Source organism: Crocodylus porosus, unplaced genomic scaffold (assembly GCF_001723895.1).
Source record: "Crocodylus porosus isolate Cpor-Errol unplaced genomic scaffold, CroPor_comp1, whole genome shotgun sequence".
Lineage (NCBI taxonomy): Eukaryota > Metazoa > Chordata > Crocodylia > Crocodylidae > Crocodylus > Crocodylus porosus.
In genome coordinates, this window is record NW_017728886.1 from 129364959 (window position 1) to 129387372 (window position 22414).

The following is a 22414-nucleotide window of genomic DNA, read 5'->3' on the forward strand; positions in this document are numbered from 1 at the left end:
CTTCTTCGAGTCTGCCTGGGCTTCCAGCTCACTATGCACCATCTCTGCTGCCTTCTCTGGTCCCAGGAGGCAGGAATGGTGCATAGGGCGCTGCTCCTTGGGAGGGTGCAGGGAAGAGCTGGATCCAGCAGGTGTTGCCTCCGCAATAACACCCTGCCTGGGTGGCCCCAGGGGGGTTCTGCCACCATGGAGGGAAGGACCAGGGCCTCCCACAGCTCAGAGCCTGCTGGCAGCTCACCCCCCAGCTGCAGGCAGGCTCCGTGAAAAAATAAAAAAGGATCAGGTCCCTTGCTGTTTTCTTTTCTAGCATAGCCTGCCCGTGCAAGCTGCTGGTAGGCTAAGTGGCCCCAGTTTGTGCAGGAAGCCCCAATTCGTTCCTCCACAGCAGTGGGAACCCCTGGGCAGGGTGCTAGCAGGCAGTAATGCTAACCGCACCTTGTCATGCATCTACAGATGCATCATAAGCAGGTCCAGGGAGGTGATCCTTCCCCTCTATGTGGCACTGGTCATGTCGCAGTTGGGATACTGCATCCAGGTCTGGGCACCACACTTCAAAAGGGATGTGGCTAACCTTGAGAGGGTCCAGAGGAAGGCCACTCACCTGGTCAGTGGGCAGCAGGCCAGGCCCTACGAAGATAAGACTAAAGGGCCTGAATTTGTTGAGCCTCCACAAGAGAAGCCTGAATGGGGATCTGGTGGCCATCTATAAATTCACCAGGGGCGACCAGCAGAAAGTAGATGAGGCTCTGTTCCCCTGGGCACCACCTGGGATAACAAGGAATAATGGCCACAAATTGATTGAGAATAAGTTTAGGCTTGATAACAGGAGACATTACTTTACAGTTAGGGCTGCCAGGCTCTGGAATGGGCTCCCAAGGGTGGTAGTGCTCTCCCTTACCTCGGGGATCTTCAAGAGGAGGTTGGATAGATATCTGGCTGGGGTATTATGATACCAGCACTTGTTCCTGCCCAGAGCAGGGGGTCAGACTTGATGATCTGTTCTGACCCTAAAAACTATGAAACTAGGTGCTGTCCCAGCTCAGAGGCAGTACCTGCAGATCCAACTCTTCCCCAAGCCCAGCTGGGGAGAAGCAATCTGTGCACCATTCCTGTCACCTTACCACCACCTGAGACCACCCAGGAACAGACTGCCTTGCCCCTGGGGCAGCATGGGGAAGAGGGTGGGTGGGTGTGCTGGCAGCTGGAGAAGGTGGTGGGGACGGTGCACAGTGAGCTGGAAGCTGAGGCAGGCTCGGGGAAGCATTTGATTGGGTGCCTCTGAGGTGGAGCAGCACGTGCCTGCCAGGAGCCTGCCTGGGCAGCCCCAGGGGGCACCACCTCTGTGGAGGGAAGGACCAGAGCCCCGGCAGTTCAGGGGCTGCTTGGCCTGCCAGCAGCTCACCCCCTGGCCACAGGAGAGATGGTTAGGCTCTGTGGGGTAAAAAAAGAATAAAAAAAGATTGGGTCCCTTGCTGCTTCTGCCTTCAGCCCACCTCTCCTGTAGCAGGGGGACAGGGGTGCAGCTGTTAGATTAAAGGCTACAATGTTACAAGTAGCTACCTTGAAAGATGTGGTTTAGTTTGCAACAAACTCATTTAAATTGAAAAAAACCCTTGTTCCTGTGAAGTGTGATGCAATTAAACTGCAAAAACTGGCAATTTTCATCATGCGTACAAGAGCCCCACTGGTTTAGTGCAGACCACTTCTAAAGACAAGAAGTCCTCTGTTAAAGAAAAATATTACCATATTTACCTGAATCCAAGATGACTTTGAATTTAAGATTACACACTCCCCTTAGATTCTATATATGGAAAATTACACATTTGTTAAAATTTTCCATGTATAGAATCTAATTAGAGGAAGATCACCTTAAATGCGTCATCACCCCCAAAACCGTGGCAGAGAAAACAGAGGCAGGAGGTGAGGGGCTAGACCTCTGCTCCTTGTCTCCTCTGCTCAACCCCGCTCCACGCCTGCTTCCTTGTGACCTGTCCCCTCAGCATCATTTGTTCCTGGTGCATCCCACTTTCACTTGCCCTCCTCCCCATATCTCTTGTCCCTTGACTCCCCCATGACGATCCCTGCCTGTGTTGCCTGCCCTCCCAAGCTAGTGTCTGCTTGACCCACACACCACTTGACCACTTCACCCACCTTTTGCCCTCTCCTGTGACTGTGCCTGCCTGCCTGCTTCCACTTCCCCATCAGTGTTGGCTCCCCTGCCACCTGTTCCCCATACTTCCTCCTCCCCTTACTGCTTGCACCTTCCTACTCCTTAACTTTTGGGCCACTCTGGCTCTGGGAAAGTCACTAACAGTGGCTGCAGCCAGAGTTGCAGCCCTGGCCCAGCCAGGCAGCTCTGGGCCAAGTTGGAATCAGGCCTGAAGGAAAACAGCAGTGACAGGGAGGAGAGTGGGGGAATAAGTAGCTGTGGGGGAGAGATTGGGTGGTTGCACCGTCTCCCCTGAGCTCACCTACCTTTACCCCCCACTGCATAGTCTCCCCTGCCTAACCTTCCACTGTGAGCTCCCTCACCCACTGAACAAGCCACACCAGCCCAAGGCAGGCAATAACTCTGCTCTGGACTGGTACCTGAATCTAAAGCAAGGCTTCTTTCCCTCCCCATGATGACTGGAGAAACCTCCCCCCCCACAGGTCTTGGATTTGAGTAAAACCTGTAAGTTATTTTAGAATGCAGGGAAAAAGTTCATCTTCTCTTCTAGCTACCCTTAGAAGTAAAAGACGTCTACCTGGAATCTACTCTGTAGAAAGGGCACTCAATCACCTCAATTCAAGAAAAGGCTGAGATACAGGATGAGTGATATAAGAGGGTTTTTTAAATTTTATTTTATGACTGAATCTGGGAATAAACACTCCTTCCTCCAATGTTCAGTTGTGAGATACAGATAGTAGACTAGTTACATTTAACAACCCTGTCCCCTAGTTCCTAAAAACAATCACAATAAACTTAGCTGCATTTGTTAAGACTCATTGCTAAGTAAGTTACATTAATCCCAGCCTAACCTTTTGAGCATTTCAACTACCATCACATCTGTCTATACCAGAGGTTCTCAAACTGTGGTCTGTGGACCACCACTGGTCCACGAGCTCTATTTAGGTGGTCTGCAGACAGGAACAATTGAGAATATCTGTACTTGTAAGATAAGACTACTGATATTAAAATATGAGTTATGTGCTTTGATTTGTAGCACAAAAAAAAGTTTAAGTGGCCCACTAAGACCCTTGGCAATTTTCAAGTGGTCCATGAAAAAAAAAGTTTGAGAACCACTGGTCTATACAAAGCTACTTTTGGGAGCAAATCTTATTGGGCAGCCTTTAAAGAAAGGCTGTCTTTGACCAGCAATTCCAACTCTCTCCAGTATCTCTTGTACAATGTTAGTGTTTTAGAACATGAGACTTGTGATTTGAGATCATTTAAAAATGGTGTGATGCAATACAATAGGCAAATAGTACTGGTCTAAAGTCTTAATTTTGCTAAATGAGGGAGGATTTTTATTTTCCTAAAAATGTCATCAGAAAATAAGCATTTCAGTGCTAACAAACATGTAATTAGAGATTTGTTTTATACATGTAAATACAAAAATACTGCTACATGGTATCACACTGTAGCTCTTCTAGCAAAATTTGAGACACTGCAGGTCAATTTCCTGTTTGGAATTGAAGCTGGCAACACAAACAGTCATTTATTTTTAACTGAAATGAATTTGTTTACAAAAAATACACAAGTAAGTCCTGTGCCCTCAAAGATGGTAAATGACTACACAGTCAACTCCATTCTTGCAGATCTTCAAGCTAAAATAACTACAGTATATCTAATCCTCAGAAGCAGCTATGTTGCACCTCTCAATATCCAAGGCTTAACACTAATGTCTCACTCATTCACAGACTCTGCCCATTTTTCTCCCTCTGCCTCTGCACTTTCCATCTGGGAAACCCTATGATTGCTAAGCAAAATCATATGACCTACAGAGGTGAGATAAGGCTCTGCATGTCAAGTGTTATTGCTTTGCCTAAAATATCAGGAGGAGAAATAAAGTTTAACTGTATTTAATGCTTCAAAGCACTGACACATACAGGCTGCAGTGGAAACTATGTATAAAATAAAACATTATAAGGCTGTAGTAAAACCAAAATATATTTTTCTTGATGCATGTTTAGCAGTCATTTTCACATTACCTTAGAATTTACTCAAGTGAGGATTAAGTATCCAAAAAAGAATCATCATGCTGTCTTCGATAGGAAGATAAAAAGGCAAATAAAATGAGAACAAAAATCTTCAGCTTTCTGGTTATACCACCTTTCAAACCTGGTTGCCTTAATGGAGAGTGGTAGAGTTGGAAGCCACAATCTGGACCAATGAAATCAGTGGGAGTTCCAGGATCAAAACGTGGCAGGAACAAGTCCTATCAACATAAATATGCCTCAAAGGACACAGTGCTCTATCAAGTATGAATTATGGATCTGTCAATAGCAGGCTCCAAAGGAAGTTATTTATGTCTCTGACATTTTGAGGTTTGTGTGTTATCAGGACCCTGGCTGGGAAGAATGAGTTTATGAAAATCATGCCCTTGTATATCATTTACCTATTTTTTTTAACTTAAAAAAGATAATACTAACCATACAACTCAAAAGACCTGTATAAACACTAATTTCCAACACTTCTGTGGTCCACATCAATTTAGACCTATTACATAGTGGGGCCCCAACACAAGGAAACTTACTCTCTACAACCATACTGCAAGCTGATGTCAAAATTATTATTAGAACATAGGAACTCCTGTCTTAAACCTACATAAATTATACTCTTTTAAAATATAAAAAAATAGAAAAGATGTATCTGAAAACATTACAGTACCTTTTATTTTGTCCAAAGTCCTCACCTTCTGACATTTCAAATATTAAAAAAAACAACAACCACCAAACTGGTTAATCCAGGCAAAGCTTTTCTATTTTACTTTTTTTTCTTAAGAAAAGGATAATCCAGGACTCTGCTCCGTGTGCTTTTTGCTCAGAGTGGGTGTGTTTACACACATCCTAAGCTTCTGCTTGTCTTGAATGAAGTTCACTGTGCTCTATTTCGATTGGCTAGTTCTATAAATAAACAAGTCACATTTTACTCCAGGCACTATGACAGGCAGTTTGGTAGCAAGCACAGTCCAAAAGCCAAACATTTTTTCCATGGTCATGTGAGAAAGAATCAGAACCCAGTTATTAATTTTTATGTGCCTGCCTTACAAGTTCTTCCCTTTAGTCAGCACCTTTTGTTAGAACTAAACACTATCAAAATGATAGCAAGCATGGATCTGAGCAGGAATTCAACAAATCAAATCTAGGAAATACTGTAAAGAAGGATTTATAAGTTATACTGTAACTGTGATACAATCTATGTTATATTTGCTGGCTGTGTTAGCCATGCACTTGGTAGGCATTGCAATACTGTTGCTATTTTCCCTCTGCTGAATTCAGAGATATCTAAAGACTAAGCTCTTTAGGAAAAATGAATGGGAAAAGCTTAAGTTTCCAGTTAGGATTTATTCCTCTCTCATGATATGGGCATGTTTCCTGATTTGGTATGTGGTTGCAAGTCTGTTGAATAAAATTGTTCCTTCACTTGACTGCTTTACCGAGGCATGCAATCTTTATAATATTCCTGAAGACCACTGCGATTTATGGGTATCATGTAAGAATCTTTTTTCCAGAAAGGGTGTGTCTACATGTCGCCATATAGCGATGCTGCAACAGGGTAGTACTTCTACAAGGCAGTACTAAAGCACAGCACAGTACAGGCAGGTGCTGAACCACATGTGTGGTGCATGAGTAGATTTTTGCCACTATGTCACTGTAGCTGCCGATCATGTGTAGACACACGATAGCTAGTGTCGCTGTAGTGTGCCATACGGTGACATAGCTCATCACTACATTGCCATAGGGCGATGTGTAGACACATCCAAAGGGAATCAACAGCTTTCCCTTACCTGAAGGAGGATGCAGAATTGTTTTGGGACTGTCAAGTCTTAAACAAACAAACAAAAAAAATGTAAGTATCGGTTCCAAGTGGGCATACTATGTAAGGAGAAAAATATTACATTTACTAAGACTTTTGAAGTTTATACTGTGTATTATAATTACTACAATACTGATCAGCAAACAGTTTCTTATTTAAAAAGAATAAACTAAAATAAGATTTAAAAATGCACATTTTTAAAATAAATGGAATCTAAACAAACAATATCCAAGTCTAGTCTCTAGCGATATTGGACCAAATTCTTCACATAGGTTATACCATCAAAGACCATCCATTTCAAATCACACAAATAAACTGGGCTCATAAATATTTGGATTAAAAACCATTTTGCAGTCTTAGGAAATAGGTAGATAACAAAAGAAATGCACAGGACTACACAACTGCAAAAGAGAACATTTCCTCCTTTTCTCCCTGTCCCCAAATTTATAGACAACACCAATTTCCTAATCCCACTAGTCTTCCACATTTTGTACATACCTTTAATCCTGACCTAGCCATCTCTTCCTCCTAACCCTTCATTCCAGCCCCACTTTGTTAAAAATGTTAAGGGTTCAACACCCTTGGATGCTGTTCTATACTCAATGATTCAAAAACTGTGAGCATACTAGTAAAAATGCTGCTTTCCGCAACAAAGTCATTTGGGATGAATGTTCACTCATAATGCAAAGCAGTCTCTTGTATTCCTGATGGCCCATTCTCAAGTAGATAAGCAATCTAATGCAGAGCCATCTTCACTCCCAACTATAATTTAGACCAAGGCTGTAACTAGCAGTTTGTGGGATAATCTGCAGCCCCAAGGCTCTCACTCAGCTGCCATTCCCACTATCATTCTGGCTGCAGCAGTAGCCAGGGTCTCTGGGCTCCCCCTCCCTCTTCTGGCTTCTGCAACACAGACCACAGTGCCAGGGGGAGTCCATGTTATGGTGCACCAGAGACATGCCCAGTTGTATAGTATGTGATCTAGGGGAACCATGGCTTATATTAGTGTAGCCCATTTAGAAGCTGGCCATCCCTAGAGCAACATTAATTAGGCCAAAAGTGTCCATTAACTTTGATCAATTAATGTGGGCTACCTAGGATCCGACTGTCAGAGTACTTCAAACATATAAAGGGCTGTCTAATGTGAAGTCCAGCTCCTATTAATTTCAGTGTTACATTATGACAAATCAGGTCCCTAGAGCAGTGGTCTCCAAACTTTTTTGATCGCGCACCCCTATCAGTAAAAAATTTTTGATCATGCACCCCCAATGAATTGTCTTGCGCACCCCACTTTGGAGACCACTGCACTAGAGCAGCATTTCTCAACCTATGAGTTGTGACCCAAAAGCAGGTCGCAAGACTATACGAAAGGGTCCAGAGCTCCAGCCTGCAAGGGGTTGCTTAGCACCCCTGATACCTCACACATACCACCCCCTGGCCCATGCTCGAGAGGACCTACATCAGGGGCAGGAAAATATGGCCCACAGGCCGGATCTGACCCACCAGGCCATTCTATCCGGCCAGCGGGGCCCATAAAAAATTTAGAAAATTAATATTTATCAGCTCCTGGCTGCCTGTCAAAGATGACAGGAGCCAGGGGGAGTAGGACTCAGGGGGAGCTGGCAGCAGGACACAGCAGCCCAGCCCAGCCCAATCCTACCCCCAGTCATTTCACACTCTTCTTGCTCCTCCACTGCTCCAGCACCACATGGCTCCTGGCTGCATTGCTGGATCGTGGAGCATGGGGTTGCACTGGTATCCTGGTGTGTGTGTGTGTGTGTGTGTGTGTGTGTGTGTGTGTGTGTGTGTGTGTGTGTGTGTGTGTGTGTGTGTGTGTGTAGGGTGAATCCCACATGTACCATACATACGCCACCATATACATGCACTTGCACACACCTTCGCATTGCCATACCTGCTGACCCCCACATATGCCCCAGCCACCCTCTCCCCAAACCCCATACCCACCCACACCCCACATATCCACACACCCACTCACGTGCCCCCACACCCTCCTTTATACCCTCCCTCACAACATACAAGAATAAGACTTCATTTTAAGCTATTATAATTACCTCTATATACACAAACACATGTAAACCAGTACAAAAATATTTTCTGAAATTAATGAATGTGGTAAATTTTTGCTTTTTAGAATATAATTTGGTATTTTTCTGGTTCTGAGATGGCAAAACCTCTTGCTGAAAGAAGTACTTCTGGGGGCTAGGGGAGGGACTTTTGGTGGCAAAGGTCAGGTGGGACTTCCAGTCACAAGATGGTGACAAGGGGGCAGGGCACCTGTCAAGGGGCGGGGCTACCCATGAAGCCCTCGACAGTTTGCCAAAACTCAGTAAATGGTCCTCCACCCAAAATGGAGGGCCCCGACCTAGACCTTCAAGCCAAACACTCCAAAAAAGGAGGAACACAAAGACTTGTCTACATCACACAATTCAGCACAGTACAGACATCTAACATAGCTCTGAAAATGAGCTTTGGTATAAGTTATGTTAGTATGGTGCTTCGCCCAAAGTAATTTTTGATCTGCAATCCCTTGGCTCATTCACTGTACAACTTCCAACCTCTTCAACAAATGAAGGAGGAGTCCTATATATACACAACCCTGATTCATCTCCAAAACATCCTGTGCCCCGAATGAAGCAGAAGCCCTGGGGAAAAATAGGATAATTATAATTAAAGGGTATAACATAATACCTGTGCATGAAAGAGGGATTATAACATACAGGCAAACTTATTTCTGATATTTCCTGATTTGTTAAAGTACCTTATTCTGCAACCTTAACATTTTAGCTTAGTTTTGTGCGTGTATGAAATTTCCTAACTTAAAAGAAATGAAAACAACACGTTTCATAAGGCACCAGAAAAATTATAGCCAGGCTTGGAACCTTTAGATTTGCTGAGCAAACCTAAGCTAATAAAAAACCGATAGCAACAGTGGGATGGCATCCTTTGTATTAGCCAACTCTATAGGGCAGCTTCACTCTCCTCCAAGCTATGCACACTGCCCATCTGTAATATGCACAGCCTTTTGCCTGGCTTTTCATGTTCAGCATGGATGCTCTGGTTCCACTGCTATGCGTGCAGTTCGAGTATCCCAGCCCCCTATCACTGTGCCACCCTGTCCCTAGAAGCAGGGTCATGAAGTAGAAGCTGGAGGAGTGTGGGGAAACCCAAAGAACCTGGCAGTTGCAAAAAGAGTAGCAGTGCGGTGGGGGCAGCTGGGTGGAAGCCTGCAAGCTGCATGCTAGCCTTCTGGGGGCCATTTGCAGCCCACAGGCCACCTGTTGGACAACCCTGATTTAAATCACTTTTCCAAATACAGCAACAATAAAACCAGTGTTGAAAGCATGTGCATTTCATCCATCCATTAATAGTTGTTCTGTATGTACTCTAAAATATCTCTGACACTAGAGCTAGTGTTTACTGAAATAACTTCTTTCACTTGCACAAAAGGAATGGAAGAACATTTGAAGGATGAAGGTGAGAAAGAAGCAGACATGGTTCGCTTGGGCCATGACTCAGCTCTTCACAACTAATTATGCTAACGTTACAACATGGCTTGTACAATGCACGAGTTCCAGTTCCTGAAGATAAGCAGTAGGCTAGTAATGAACCTACATGATCACTAGTTTGGAGTACAATGTCCCCATCAGAGTTTTCATCTACTCTATGAGGCTTCTGTCTCTCTTCCTGATTCTGATTGCACAAGGAAGTTGTTCACTTCCTATGCATTAGCGACTGTGTTGATTCATACTCCAATTGGCACTGAATACCCAGATCAAGAGAGAAATAAGTATGAAAACTATTCATGTTATGTACAAGATTTGTGTTTGTTTTATAGCCTGGAAAAAAAGAATAAGGAACTACCTGGTATAACATGTTATAATGGATATATAATTTGTATGAGAGACAAAGATTATTTGTAATACCTTTTATTGAACCAAGTATAGAGTTGGGAGAGCTGCTGGACAACCTTTCAGGCATGAGCTATCTCCTTTGGCCTTTGGTTATTTGTTTAAATAGCGAGGGATATACATTGCTACTGTATATAAAGGATATTTTAATATTTTATGAATCATCTTACTTGCACCTTAAATTACTCAAAGTACCAATAAATTGTGATTTCATTCTGCAAGGCTTAGTTTATGTAAGGTTTATTATAGGCATGAAAGGCATAGGCAACATCATGCATTAAATATGGCATTATGTGCCCCCACATACCACTATGCCTACAATCATACATATATGAAAAGTCTTCCTCTCTATTCCATTCAGTGAAGTGAGTAAGCAGGAATGCTAACTCCTTCCACCTCTGGCAATCAAGATTCAAAGTATCTGGAAGTCTAGACATAAATAGATACTTTGCTCTTGAACAGTGAGCAAAGCATAGAACTTGAAACTCATTTTACAAACAGATCCATACCAACCTAGATTTGATTGTAAGCACAGGAGGACTTCTAATATGAATTTTGGCTGTGCTTGTATAGTGATGAATTTTGGCTGTGCTTGTATAGTGATCTAGCATGTAGACCAATTTTTCTATATGAATACACAGATACACTTATTGCCTTACTCAATGAGGCTATTCACAGACTTGGGCCTTTAACATATACAACGAAATTACTTAGCTAAGAGTGAATTCCATAATTTTAATACAGCCAAAGTAGATAAAACAGCAATGTGAATCACATTATGTGCCTACTTAAATCTAAAGCAAAATCCTACTGCACAGTAACTGTGCTCTTACATTCAATTTAGAACAAATTATTTTTGGAACTAGAACAAGAAATTTAAACTGTATTTTCTATAGAAATGGATTATACTGAAGTTACTTTCAGGGAAGTCTTCATGACAACTCATATTTTGTTTAAACTGTGGCAGGAATCATTAAACTGAAGTAATAACCAGAACATAATACTTCCCCAATAAAAGTAGAAAAATAAAGTTTAATGACTCCAGAATATGTATTCTAGGAAAATTATTGTTCACAAAGTTAATGTTTTTAAAAAAGTACTTTGGACTTAGAAAACTGCACAGAGCTCTGAACAACACTGTTAAAAGTATATTTAAGATTTCTCACAATTTCAGAATAAATAAATGTATATCTTTTTAAAAACCTGATATATGTTCATTTTGCATGGAAAAATATGCAGTTACAAGGCAATTTTAGTCAAATAATACATAAAAATTACTACCTTCCTTTTCCATATGAGAAAATGAATATACTGTCCTGCTTTGTCAATATATGCAATTCTCTCTCACACACATTTTACACTACTTTCATCAGAGCAGTCTATTACAGTAAGCTTTGTCTAACACCCCACATTTGCTAGAATAGATGAGGCATGTTAAGGACTTCTGTTCCAAACCTTTCAGGTCTGCTTGAGTATAACTTCCATCCATTCAAATTCCAACTGCATTTGAACTGTGCATGACTATTCATATCCAGCTTCTTATAGTGGATATATAGGAGTTCTGGTGAGTAGTCACCATCATGGTTCTATGTATTTGTTTATTAAAAAAGTAATTTTGGTATGGTCACCAGAGAATTTAATTAAACAATTGTTAATTTATGGTGTAATGTCATCCTACATTAAAAATTCATCATAAAATCACAGAAAATTAGGGTTGGAAGGGGCCTCGGGCCATCTAGTCCAACCCCTATCTCAAAATAGGTCCATCAGGGCCTGGTCACTGATTTTTTTTTACAGCATTTTATCATTAGCTACTGCTGTGAGCCAACAAGATCCCTGTAAAAATTAAAGCAAGCAAGCATTATACGCTTATGCAAAACATTACGTGCATTTATTTATATATTACACACACACACACACACACACGTAGAACCGTTTGCATACGTATTATGCAGGCATACAACAAGTATTTTTCATAAATTTATTTCAAAGGGACCTTTTTTGATTTATTATATTTAAATCTAAATGTAAAATAAATTCTATACTGATAAAATAATTGCGTAACACACACACACACACACACACACACACGTAATCAAATACAAGCCTCTCTGCAGGAAAGTTAGACCCAAGCTCTGTTACTCAATTCTCTGAAAACTGAGCATTTGTACATAATTATCAATGACAAATACTTTTCAACAGTTCACAAAACTCTACTGAAATTGTCCAAAATAAACAGTAATGCAAATATCTAGCATCCAGACAGAATCCTGAAAGTAATGCCCTTCTCAGTACCTGAAGGAAACAACTTCATCGCTGAGAGTTTAAGAAACTGACAAATATTTAGAAAAAGATGTTTTTGTATGAGAGATTAAAAAAAAAAAAAGTAGTATTAAAACATCCAAGAGAGTTAAAGCATGCAACAAATATTTAATTTGAAGAGTAAAGAATACAAATATTTGTTAAAAGGAGGTAAAAAAGTGAAAATATATACTGGAGACATGACTGTCAACAGACACCAAAACCTGGGTTCTAAACAAGGACCAGCATCTTTCCAGTGTGTGTTGTTACCACATCACCATGAAGTACCAACTTTTAGCCTTTTTTATGGAAAACATGATAGGAAGAACAACAGAAAAGGCACAGCACGCTTCAAAGGTAAAAAGCACAATCACATTCTAAATACGTCCAAGGAGCAAATCTTTTTCAGATGTAGGATGCTGAATTTGTGTAACACCCAAAGATGATTGAGACAGTATTCTTTGGAGTTCTTGCCCCTGAGGGTGTAAATCACAACTGTTTTGGAACTCCTTGGCCAGGGAATCCTGCTGAACAACTGTGAAAGAAACAAGTATGGGAAAAATAACTATGCATCACCTTATTTAGTAACAAGCAGTCTTTAAATGCCCAAGGAAACTGAATACCTCTTTCCATATTTTCAAGAGATGGAATTTCAAGCCGCACAATTTCCTACTTAAACTGATAGCTAGTGGTGTTGGAGAAATGTTGCAACCATGATGGTTTAGGAAATGCCCTGTGAGAGACAAAGATTTTGAGGTGATATCTTTTATGAAATCAACAGCCTGGCTGGGATAGAGGCATCGCCTCTCACATGCTTGCCATGTTGGTACTTACCTTCATCACCATCATCATCAACATGCATGTTTAATGGTACATTTGTGAACTATGACATAGAACTGTAAAATAAGGACAAAAGATGGTAAAATTATAAAGTCTAGTATTTCCAACTATAATTCTCTACAAAGCCAATATAAAAAGGTAGAACACAGAGAAGAAAGGTGAACATAATACACAGAATTTTACAATGTGTATCTGCATCCTAACACTGCCTGACTCATTCTCTGATTCAGCCTCAGCCCTTAGAACAACAGGGGTCCAATACAATAAAATGGGCCAGATGAGAGCTATTTGGCTTCAGGGCCCATTCAGCAATGCTAAGCATGCCACCTCAATCTGCTCTGGAGTTAGTCAAACTGAGTTGGGTAGTCACCGAGTATGGGCGAGTGCCCTTACGTCTGGTCAACATCCACTAGTCTCCTCCAGGGACACCGCAACCTTTGGTCAATCTGGGTGGGGGTTCTTATTCTCTCTCTCTTCCCACCTGCCACGACTTGGATGTTTCAATTTCTGGAGTTGTTACCGAAAGGGAGGGTGGTGACTACCCCCACCTCCACCACAAGTGACCATCGGTTCCCACCCCAGGCTCTGTGTCAATAAAATTAAAAAAAACACCAGACGGAAAACGTTCTGTTCCTTTCATTTTTTTTCTTCTATTACGACGCCTGATGGATCTCCTCTTCAGGGATGAAGTCCTGGACAACGCCTTGGCTTAATCTGTAAACTCTCTGGCGTCGATTCTTCTTCGCCGGCAGACAACCGGGGAATCCTTTTTCTCTTCCCAGCTTGCAGCCTTGTCCGGCTTAGCTGGCAGCCCGTGGCCAATAATGAACCAAGGTAAACAAACAGACAAATACAAAGATAAGAGGTGGGAGAGCGGTGCCCTCTTCCCCATTTCTTTCTCTACTGGTTGGTAGCTTTTTTCTTCCCCGATGCCCGACCCATGGCGCCACCGGCAAACAGGGTTCAGTTTTACCTTTTTTAGTTTCTCCCTCTCCTCTTTTTTTTTCTTTTTCTTCCTTATTGTGGTGATGCCCAGCTTAACTGCCAGCCCACGGTGATCAACTGGCACTTTCAGAAGTAAACAAACAAGCGGCATGGAAACAACGGCCTCTCGTACCTCGCTCTCTTTCTCTCTCCTTTTTCTTTTCCCCCTGTACTGCTTCCGTTCTTCCTTCACCCTTTTAGCGCATGCTCCCCGGAGCCTCTGAGGCACAATCAGGCTCTTATTCTGCTCTTGGGGTCCCCAGTTTCAGGTTGAGCCCTCCCAGCCTCCGTCCTGGGTGCCGTCATCCATCTCTTCTTTCCCTGGCTTCCCAGTTCTGCCTGTGGTCCCTGGAAAAAGCCCCAGCTGCGGACCTGCACCAATCCACTTCACCTGACAAGGTGATAAAGTGGTGCTGGGGTACACCAGGAGCTCCCACCATAGGATGGAGACCCTATTCTGGTCGGGTCTCTGCTCATGGCTGAGGGAACATCCGAGGTGAGTGGCTTTTGATCCTTCACACTGAGTAATAATATTCTATTTTTATTCTTGGAAGAATTATCTATGGTGCTCCCTTCAGGTATATGTTGGTTGCCATTTTAGTATGGCCTACTTCACGCTCATGCTTGGCTTTCCCTCCACTGACCTCTCCAGAATCTGAGGTCCTACTCACACTTTCTTTTCCCTTCTTTCTTGGCTTTTTTCCTCCAGCATATTGCTAATCTTAATAATCCCTTTGGTGCTAGCACCTCTCTCCCCAAACTCCCCATTTATTCTAACAGTTACCACCACAGAGTTGAAGGTCCTCAGCATTTTCCAACTGCATCACCTCATCTTTAAGAGTGAAAATCTGAAATCCAGTTACCTACCAAATCCACAAGCCTAGATTAACATACATATATATACATATATATATACACACACACACACAATTTATATACACATATATATACATATACACACACACACACACGCACATATATATAAAATTACAGTTGCAGTTTATTGTACATCATAACTCTACTACTGAACGTCCTTGAGGGGGGAGTGCTCTCAGGAATTTGGATCTGGTGTCACCTTAAATTAGAGGTTTCTAACAGCTAGATTCCCAAGTAACCACCAATATTAGGAATAAGAATTCAGGAATGTATTATCTACAATATTTTCTCGCATACAACACACATCTTTCCCCCTCAAATTGGGGGGGTTATGTATTAAACTGATTTCTGACTGGGATAAAAGCACCCTGCTTTGATTATGGTTCCACTGTCCAGCAGCTGTAACATAGCTATTAGGGCAGCTGAGGGAGTCAACTGACTTAATGGCTCGTTGCCCTTCATTCCACAGATGTTAATGATCATCTCTCCTTTTTAATGGTCCTGATGTTCCACTTATTAAGATAACCTTTTATTGGGCAATTTTGCTGCCTGCTAGCTCCTATTTCACAGCCCTGCAGACTCTTTAGCTCTTTTCAAAATCATTGCTCTCCGTAGGCAGATCTATCTTCAGCAGCAGCTAGAGTTTTAGCTTTAGAAGAAAAGGAAGGGTAAGTCAGCTAAAGATTAGGCTTTATTCCTGCCTGTGCAGACAGAACTCTGGGAAAAAAATCTTCTTTTTTTCATTCTACTGTACAAAAACAGGGCATGTCTATTATATTCTGGGGTGTGCTGTGTGCAAGAAAACATGGTATATGGCTCATTCTACCTCCCTGCACTATCCCTGGACTTTAAGACCACCCCATTTATTTATGTTAAAACAAACTGTAAGATAAGAGTGAATGACAAAGTTAAGCCAAATGAATGATGTGGGGGAAATGATTCATCATTTAAATATGGTAGGCATACATGTGGTCTAAGCAAGCAAGAGATAATGATCATTCAGCTCAACCTAAAGTCTCAGTGAGATGTTAAGCCAGAAAATTAAAAAAGAAAAATTTCCTAATCTGGCTTTACCTGACCCAGATCTAAAATTTTAAAAGTGACAATGGCGTGCTCTTTGGAAATTACATCAAGCTTTAATTAGCTCCATGATTCTTTCCAGTGTCAAAGTAAATATTTGGTTGCTATGACATACTGAAGCCATTATGCTCATAATATTATGCTATTATACCAGGTGCACAAAAAGCAAATTAAGGGTTAATTTCACACATTTTAATTTGATGCATCATACTGCTTTTGTTATTTTAGCATTTACTTTTAACACTGTCTACGTGTTTCTTGCCAGATAACACTGCATTTTTCTTAATCAAAACATACACTGTTATGCAGCTGTCTTTTACTTTTTTTTTCCTAAGAGACTTTCCTAAATGTAATACCTATGGAAAATGAAACCTTTGCAGAAATAAACTATAGAGATTACAGTAAGATCTATATTTTGTTCCTACATTTTCAAAGCTTGGTTTAGTGCATCCACAAAACTATTAATTTTTCTAAACCAGACTGAAAGATCATGAAAACTCTACCTTTTTAAAGACTTTTTATTCTTGTTGAGTCAGAAAATATTGAATTTATTTGCTAAACTGAATGCTGAAATAGAAATCCATAGTATCAAAAAAATTCTAATTTGTGGTGGTCTTCCCGAGCTCTCTGCAACAGAAGAATTGCTCTTTTATTTTTCTGTAATGAGAACAAGTGAAATCTAAAAGCTGACATTTTCCGAGAGATATCTTGAATCTAAAAAGGTTGAGAACCACTGCTTTAAACACACTTACCAGACTGAGATCCAAAAGATACCAAGGAGCTTGCCTATATTGCTACAGCTGCAAGTCCTGGGAAGGATGAGACTGAGCATGCCCTAGCTTTTTGAGCCTAATGATGCTCTTCAAAACTCTGAAATTTGCTCTGAGCAAATCCTAAATGACCACCACTGGGCATGGCAGAGACCAAGAACTGGAGAGCAACCAAGGAGTGAGCAAGAACATGCTTATTGACAAACTTCCTGGTCTGGAGTTTGCCTGCAGCTGACCCTATCAATGTCAGGACATATTGCTGCCATGGGATAGATCAATTCACTTGGGTTTTAAACAATAGGAGTTTACGCAGGAGATAGATCCCAAGATGCTCAGCTCTGCCAAGAAAATGGCAGTTCTGGACATATAGTCTCACACACCTCTTAGGGCACTTTACTGGCATAAAAAAACATTCCTATAGGCTTTCTGGCATCATACTCTTGGACCTAGGCACTGGAGCTGTGTGAAACACCATTGTTTTGTTTCAATGTCCATTTTGCTGTTTCAAAGGGACAGTGTTTTATTTCAAAGCACTGTCCTGCTTCGTCTAAACTGTTTTGCTCTTTCAACTTGTTTCGCCCATAGGCTATAATGGAGAATCATGAAAATGCCTAAAACGCTGTCATTTCTTGCCTGATTCAGATGTAAATTGCAGGGATGGTAGCCCCTTCTGAGGGCATGAAGCCTGCCAAGTTTCAAGGAGATAGATGCAGAGGTTTCTTGGAAACTGCACCTCAAATCTTGAAAGCAAAATCTGCTGGCAGCAGCAGCCTCCTGTCATCCGGCACACAGTTCAAGGGCCTTGCACCCCTGGGAGGGCTGCAGGGCTGCGCAGGACTTCTTCCAGGGGTGCGGGTCCCCAGATTTGTGCTGGATGACAGAAGGCTGCCGCTGCCACCTGGGACCGGTGCTGGGCACATCCCCATTACCAGCGCCGGGCTCCACGGAGCTCAGCCTAGCGGCAGGAGGCGGGCAGAGTCGGGTCTGCGCTCCGCCTCCCACCACTTGGCTGAGCTCTATGGGGCTGCAGAGCCGCTTGGAGCTCAGCCCACTGGCAGAAGGCAGGCAGAGCTGGTGCTGCACTCCCCGCCAGGTTGAGCTATGTGGGGCTGCAAAGCCACTCGGAGTGCAGCCCTGGCTCTCCCCTGCCTCCCACCACTGGGCTGCTTTGAAACTCGAAATGTTTTGAGTGCCCTCATTTCATTTCAAAGCTGTTTCGCTGCTTTTTGTTTCATTTCAATTTTGTTTTTTTCAGCTTGAAATGAGTCGAAACAGCTTTGAAACAAAACACTCAGCAAAATTTCATGCAGCCCCTACTATGCACCTCAATTCTACCCAAGCTTGTGGAAAGCTAGACCCCTGTATGAATCGGGGTCATAGCCCTTCTTAAAATTATTCAGCTGAACATAAGTGTGATAAGTAATTCTGAATGGGATCATTTTCACATTCAGTATAGTTCTGTATACTGTGTCATTAAAATATCAGTGATTGCTAAACTACACATTATTAAAAAAAGCCTCAGGTTAATCTGTTTTCTAGTTCTGGTTCCTTTATTTAATACAGGGTCGCATTCCAACTTCAGTTATTTACCCTTTGTTCCCATGGTGTCAACTGACCTTCCATTCCCCCTCTTTATTGCTCCTTTTGTACAAAATTTGAATGTTCTTATTGTTTAATCCAAAAATAACAAGTTTTACAAGAATATGATAATAATATAAATCATTAAAAGCCACAGTGTCAAAAGCTTCCTTCCTTCCTTCATTTTGCATAACAGCTCTAAAGAAGTTTCAGTCTTTTATTCAAGGAAGATACGTAATCTGTACATCTGAATAGTAAAAATGTAAGCCTCAAACCTTTGCAAAACCAAGTCAAAGAAATAACGTCATAACATTTTGTTTCCAAACCCTGCAGTTCAGAATGCCAAGCCATTTCACTAGACTATGCTGAAATGCTTTAAAGGAAAAAAACATGTTATTCCACTGATTAGTTCACGTGCTTTGATAAACAGCGAGCCAGGACATTCCCTGCTAAATTAGTGACTAATCAGATGCTCCGCTGGGAAGCACACCCTCCAGTGTCATAAGCCGGACGTTTGCACACGATGCTCAGAGGGAAGAAAAAACACTGTTACTGTTCGTTCTTGTGCCCTCTGTAAATAATTTCCGTAGTGCATTTTGTAATCTAATGCTTGCAGGATACAAGTAAAGGTCAAAAACAAATTTTATAAATTTAGACTTAACTTATTCTCATCTTTGCTGTCTTTAACCATTCTAATTTGTTCTAAGTTTTAAATCATCTTCACTCAACAGTGACAAGAAATATCTGAGAGTTGCCTCTGGGTGTCTTATTTCATTTACTACCACAGAAACGTGAAACATTCATGAGTTCTCAAATTATTTTTTCCCCTCCCCAAAGCTTTGAAATTTTGAAATTTTTCTTTTTGAAATGTACAATGTGGTTTATAAGTTATTAAATGGATCCTAATTATCTCATTAGCCATTGAAAGAGGCTTGCCATGAGTGCTGCAAATATTTTCTCAAGCAGGAGCCCTCTCAGAAAAACAAGTTCTCTGTTTTAAATGGAAAATGATTTTCAGTTTGTATTTGCTCCTTATTGTCATATGTAAGAAATAGTAAACTAGACCTGACCTTTTGTTTGGCTTTATTAAATTTATGAGACAGCTTTAGAAAGAAAACACACACACAGAGGAATACTGGAAAAGCAACTTCAGTCATTGCCTTGCAAACCATGGAAAAGGGAGCTGGATGAGCAGTAGGAAGATGCCTACAGATTCTATGCATGTTTCTTCAGAGAAAATACGTCAGTATGAGTCTACATAGATATTGTGATGAGAAGTCAATACTTGAGGACAAAGAAGCCATCTCTACACTGGCCAGATACATATTCCTGCAACTACATGATCACTGATATTCACCATTGTAGCAACAATGACTGATGTGTGACCAGCAGTAGTGTTAATCACTTAATTTACAACAGAAATGATTGATACAAACCGATATGGTAGGTTTTGGGGTTGGTACCCCATGGCCTTTTCTTTAGAGAGAAAACCTGGTTTCTCTCCCTGACAAGTTTTAAAGTGGTCTCCTAATGGATGTTTCCTCCCTGGAACCCAAATCCACACAATTTTTTTTCCCTCTAGAAGGGAGGCTAATCTGGTTCAGTATTTAAAAAAAAAATGGTGTTTACATTTTTGATAGCATTTGTCCATTAGATTTTTTATTAAGGCTAATTAGGATCATATAATGGAGTTTTCCTTGTTGATTTGAAAAGAGCTACAGAAATTTTCAGTCTGGTACTGTATATTTGTTGAATGAGTTTGTATAGAAGAACGTTTATCAAATCATGGCTTACATTCCGATTCAGAAAATCTACATAAGCATAGAGCAATCTAGTTTTTTTTCTCATTATTGAAAGCCCTCCCTGTGTTGTAAGTGACACTGTGGACTCTACAAATGTTCTTTTATAAATACTCTCTAAGAAGGCAAGCCAAATGACCATAGGATTATAAGTTCTCGCGCAGTTGTTCAAGTATTAAAATGGCAAGTAGTAAGAATAGAAGAAAAGTAATAATAAACAGGCCACGTTGAAAACTTTGTGTACACCAGAATAAACATTCAGAACGAAACAAAGTGTTCTTAAGATCATCCTGTAAATGAGATTTATTTTCTAGTCTCTAAAAAGGCCAAAAACGTGTATACTTTTCCACTGTGATTTTGGGAGTGTTATGATCCACATCCACTAATAAAGCAAGGATGTTTGATAAGAGAAGACCATGTCCTATATCTATTCAAACATACACACAATTAAATTTGACTCTTACCATTAAGTGATTTCAGTGTCACTATGAGGCTGCTAGGACCGAGGTTTGGTTACTAAAAATAAATCAATGCAAAAAAGACTAATTTAATTAAGCTGGAAGTATTCAAAGCCAGGAAAATTGAACCGTAAATCTGCAGCAGACCAATTCTGCCTAAAAAAATCTACATTCGCTCCCCTCTCCAATGCCCGCTGGAATAAACAGTCCCTGAAACACAGGAACGAACAAGAAGAAAATGTATCAAGCATACACAAGTCTTCTCTTCACTTAACAAGGGTTCAAATTTATTTTATTATACAACTTCACACAGGAGGTTACTTAAAAAAGGCTGCCATCTCTAATATTTTTCCAGACTTTCCTTTATAAAGATCATAAATCTTCCAACTGTCCAGGTAGAAAGATGCACCAGACTTCCTTGTCAAGCTTAAGAAACTCAGAATATAAAACCACAGACAGAGGGCAGCAAAGCTACAAAAAGTTTTATTTTGAAAGTAACAGCATACTGTGTATACTGAATATGGAAAAATGTGGATTTTCCCTTTAAAGGAAAAAGACCTAAGAAACCATGTAGTGGCCTGACAGCTGGCACTCGCCAGTTAGGTGACAGGCGAGGGGGCAGGCAGGGGTGCCAATGTCCCCCCGTAAGTGCCGGCTGGGGACTGCGGCTGCCAGGAGCAGCGCCATTGGCACTTCTGGGAGCGTTAATGCTTCTGGATCAGTACGATCAGCCACAGAGGGGTCCCGGGCTCAGGAGGCACCAGTTGTCCATGAAACCGTGGATTTCCCCTTGCAGGCTAGCACTCTTACAGCCTACAAGAAGCTTCTTGGGGCTGGGGAGAGCAGGAGGAGGGTGATCAGAGGCAGGAGGCACCATGCACGTGGTCGGTAATACAACCAGGTAGTGTGGTAGAGAGTAAGTCCTGCAACTCCCCGCAGGTAAGTCTATGGGAGGGGCATAGACAACATGTGGGAGCAGAGACAATGTGTTGGGAGGGGCATGGAAGGCACATCCCTGTCCCCCCAGATTTCTGCACCCACAACGGGCCTGCAGCCTGGTCAGACTGGCACTGGGCAGGAGCTGCCTTCGTGGCCCAGCAGGTGGGACCCAACCTGGGAGGGTGAAGCAAGGTCAAGAAGCTCGGTGCACCATTGTGGGTGCAGAAATCTGGGGAAATGTGCACCCTCATTTCACCCTGACATGTCACCCATGGAATCTTCAATGCCCACACTCCCCCTTTCCCACCACACTCACAGGATGGAGCCTGAGGGCAGGCGACAGTGGGTTGGGACTTAGGGGCTTCAGCAGGGCCAGGGGGCTGCAGGGTGGGAATGAAGGACACCAACAGGCCTGGGGGGAGGTGGAGGGGCTGCTGGTTGGGAGCAAGGGGTAATGGCATGGGCAGGGGCAGGACACTGGCATATCAGGGCTGCTCAGCTCCACAATGAGGCAGCAAGGCAGCTGCAGCCAGACCCATGTCCTGGTGAGTGAAGGGGGCAGGGGGAGCTCCGATTTTCCATGATAAAAAACTGAAATAAATGCCAAAATATACAGATATTTAGAATTTATTTTATTATTACGATTGAGGCCCTTGGTAGGCTTCCAAATTGCTTTAAAATAGGAAATATCAATAAAACACTGTGTTCAACTGATAACTGGTTACATACACATATACATATATATATAGCAAATATTAAAATGAAACGCTACTCTCTCTTGCTTGATATATATCTATATCTCGATAGATAAACTGGGGGTTTCATTTTAATCATGGAA

The 22414-nt window shown here is 41.8% G+C and overlaps 1 protein-coding gene across 2 annotated transcripts in view; it reads right to left on the reverse strand.

The window, feature by feature from the left end:
- FAM134B (family with sequence similarity 134 member B) overlaps positions 1 to 22414 on the reverse strand; it is a 107261-nt gene that overhangs the window by 37524 nt on the left and 47323 nt on the right. The window contains exon 1 of one of the 2 annotated variants that reach the window (XM_019541899.1): positions 4874 to 5075. The exons of the other annotated variant lie outside the window; for it this stretch is intronic. Coding sequence (XP_019397444.1) covers positions 4874 to 4908 — 35 coding nt within the window. The 5' untranslated portion in view covers positions 4909 to 5075. Of the gene's footprint in view, positions 1 to 4873; positions 5076 to 22414 lie in introns of those variants that run through there. 2 annotated transcript variants of the gene reach the window in all.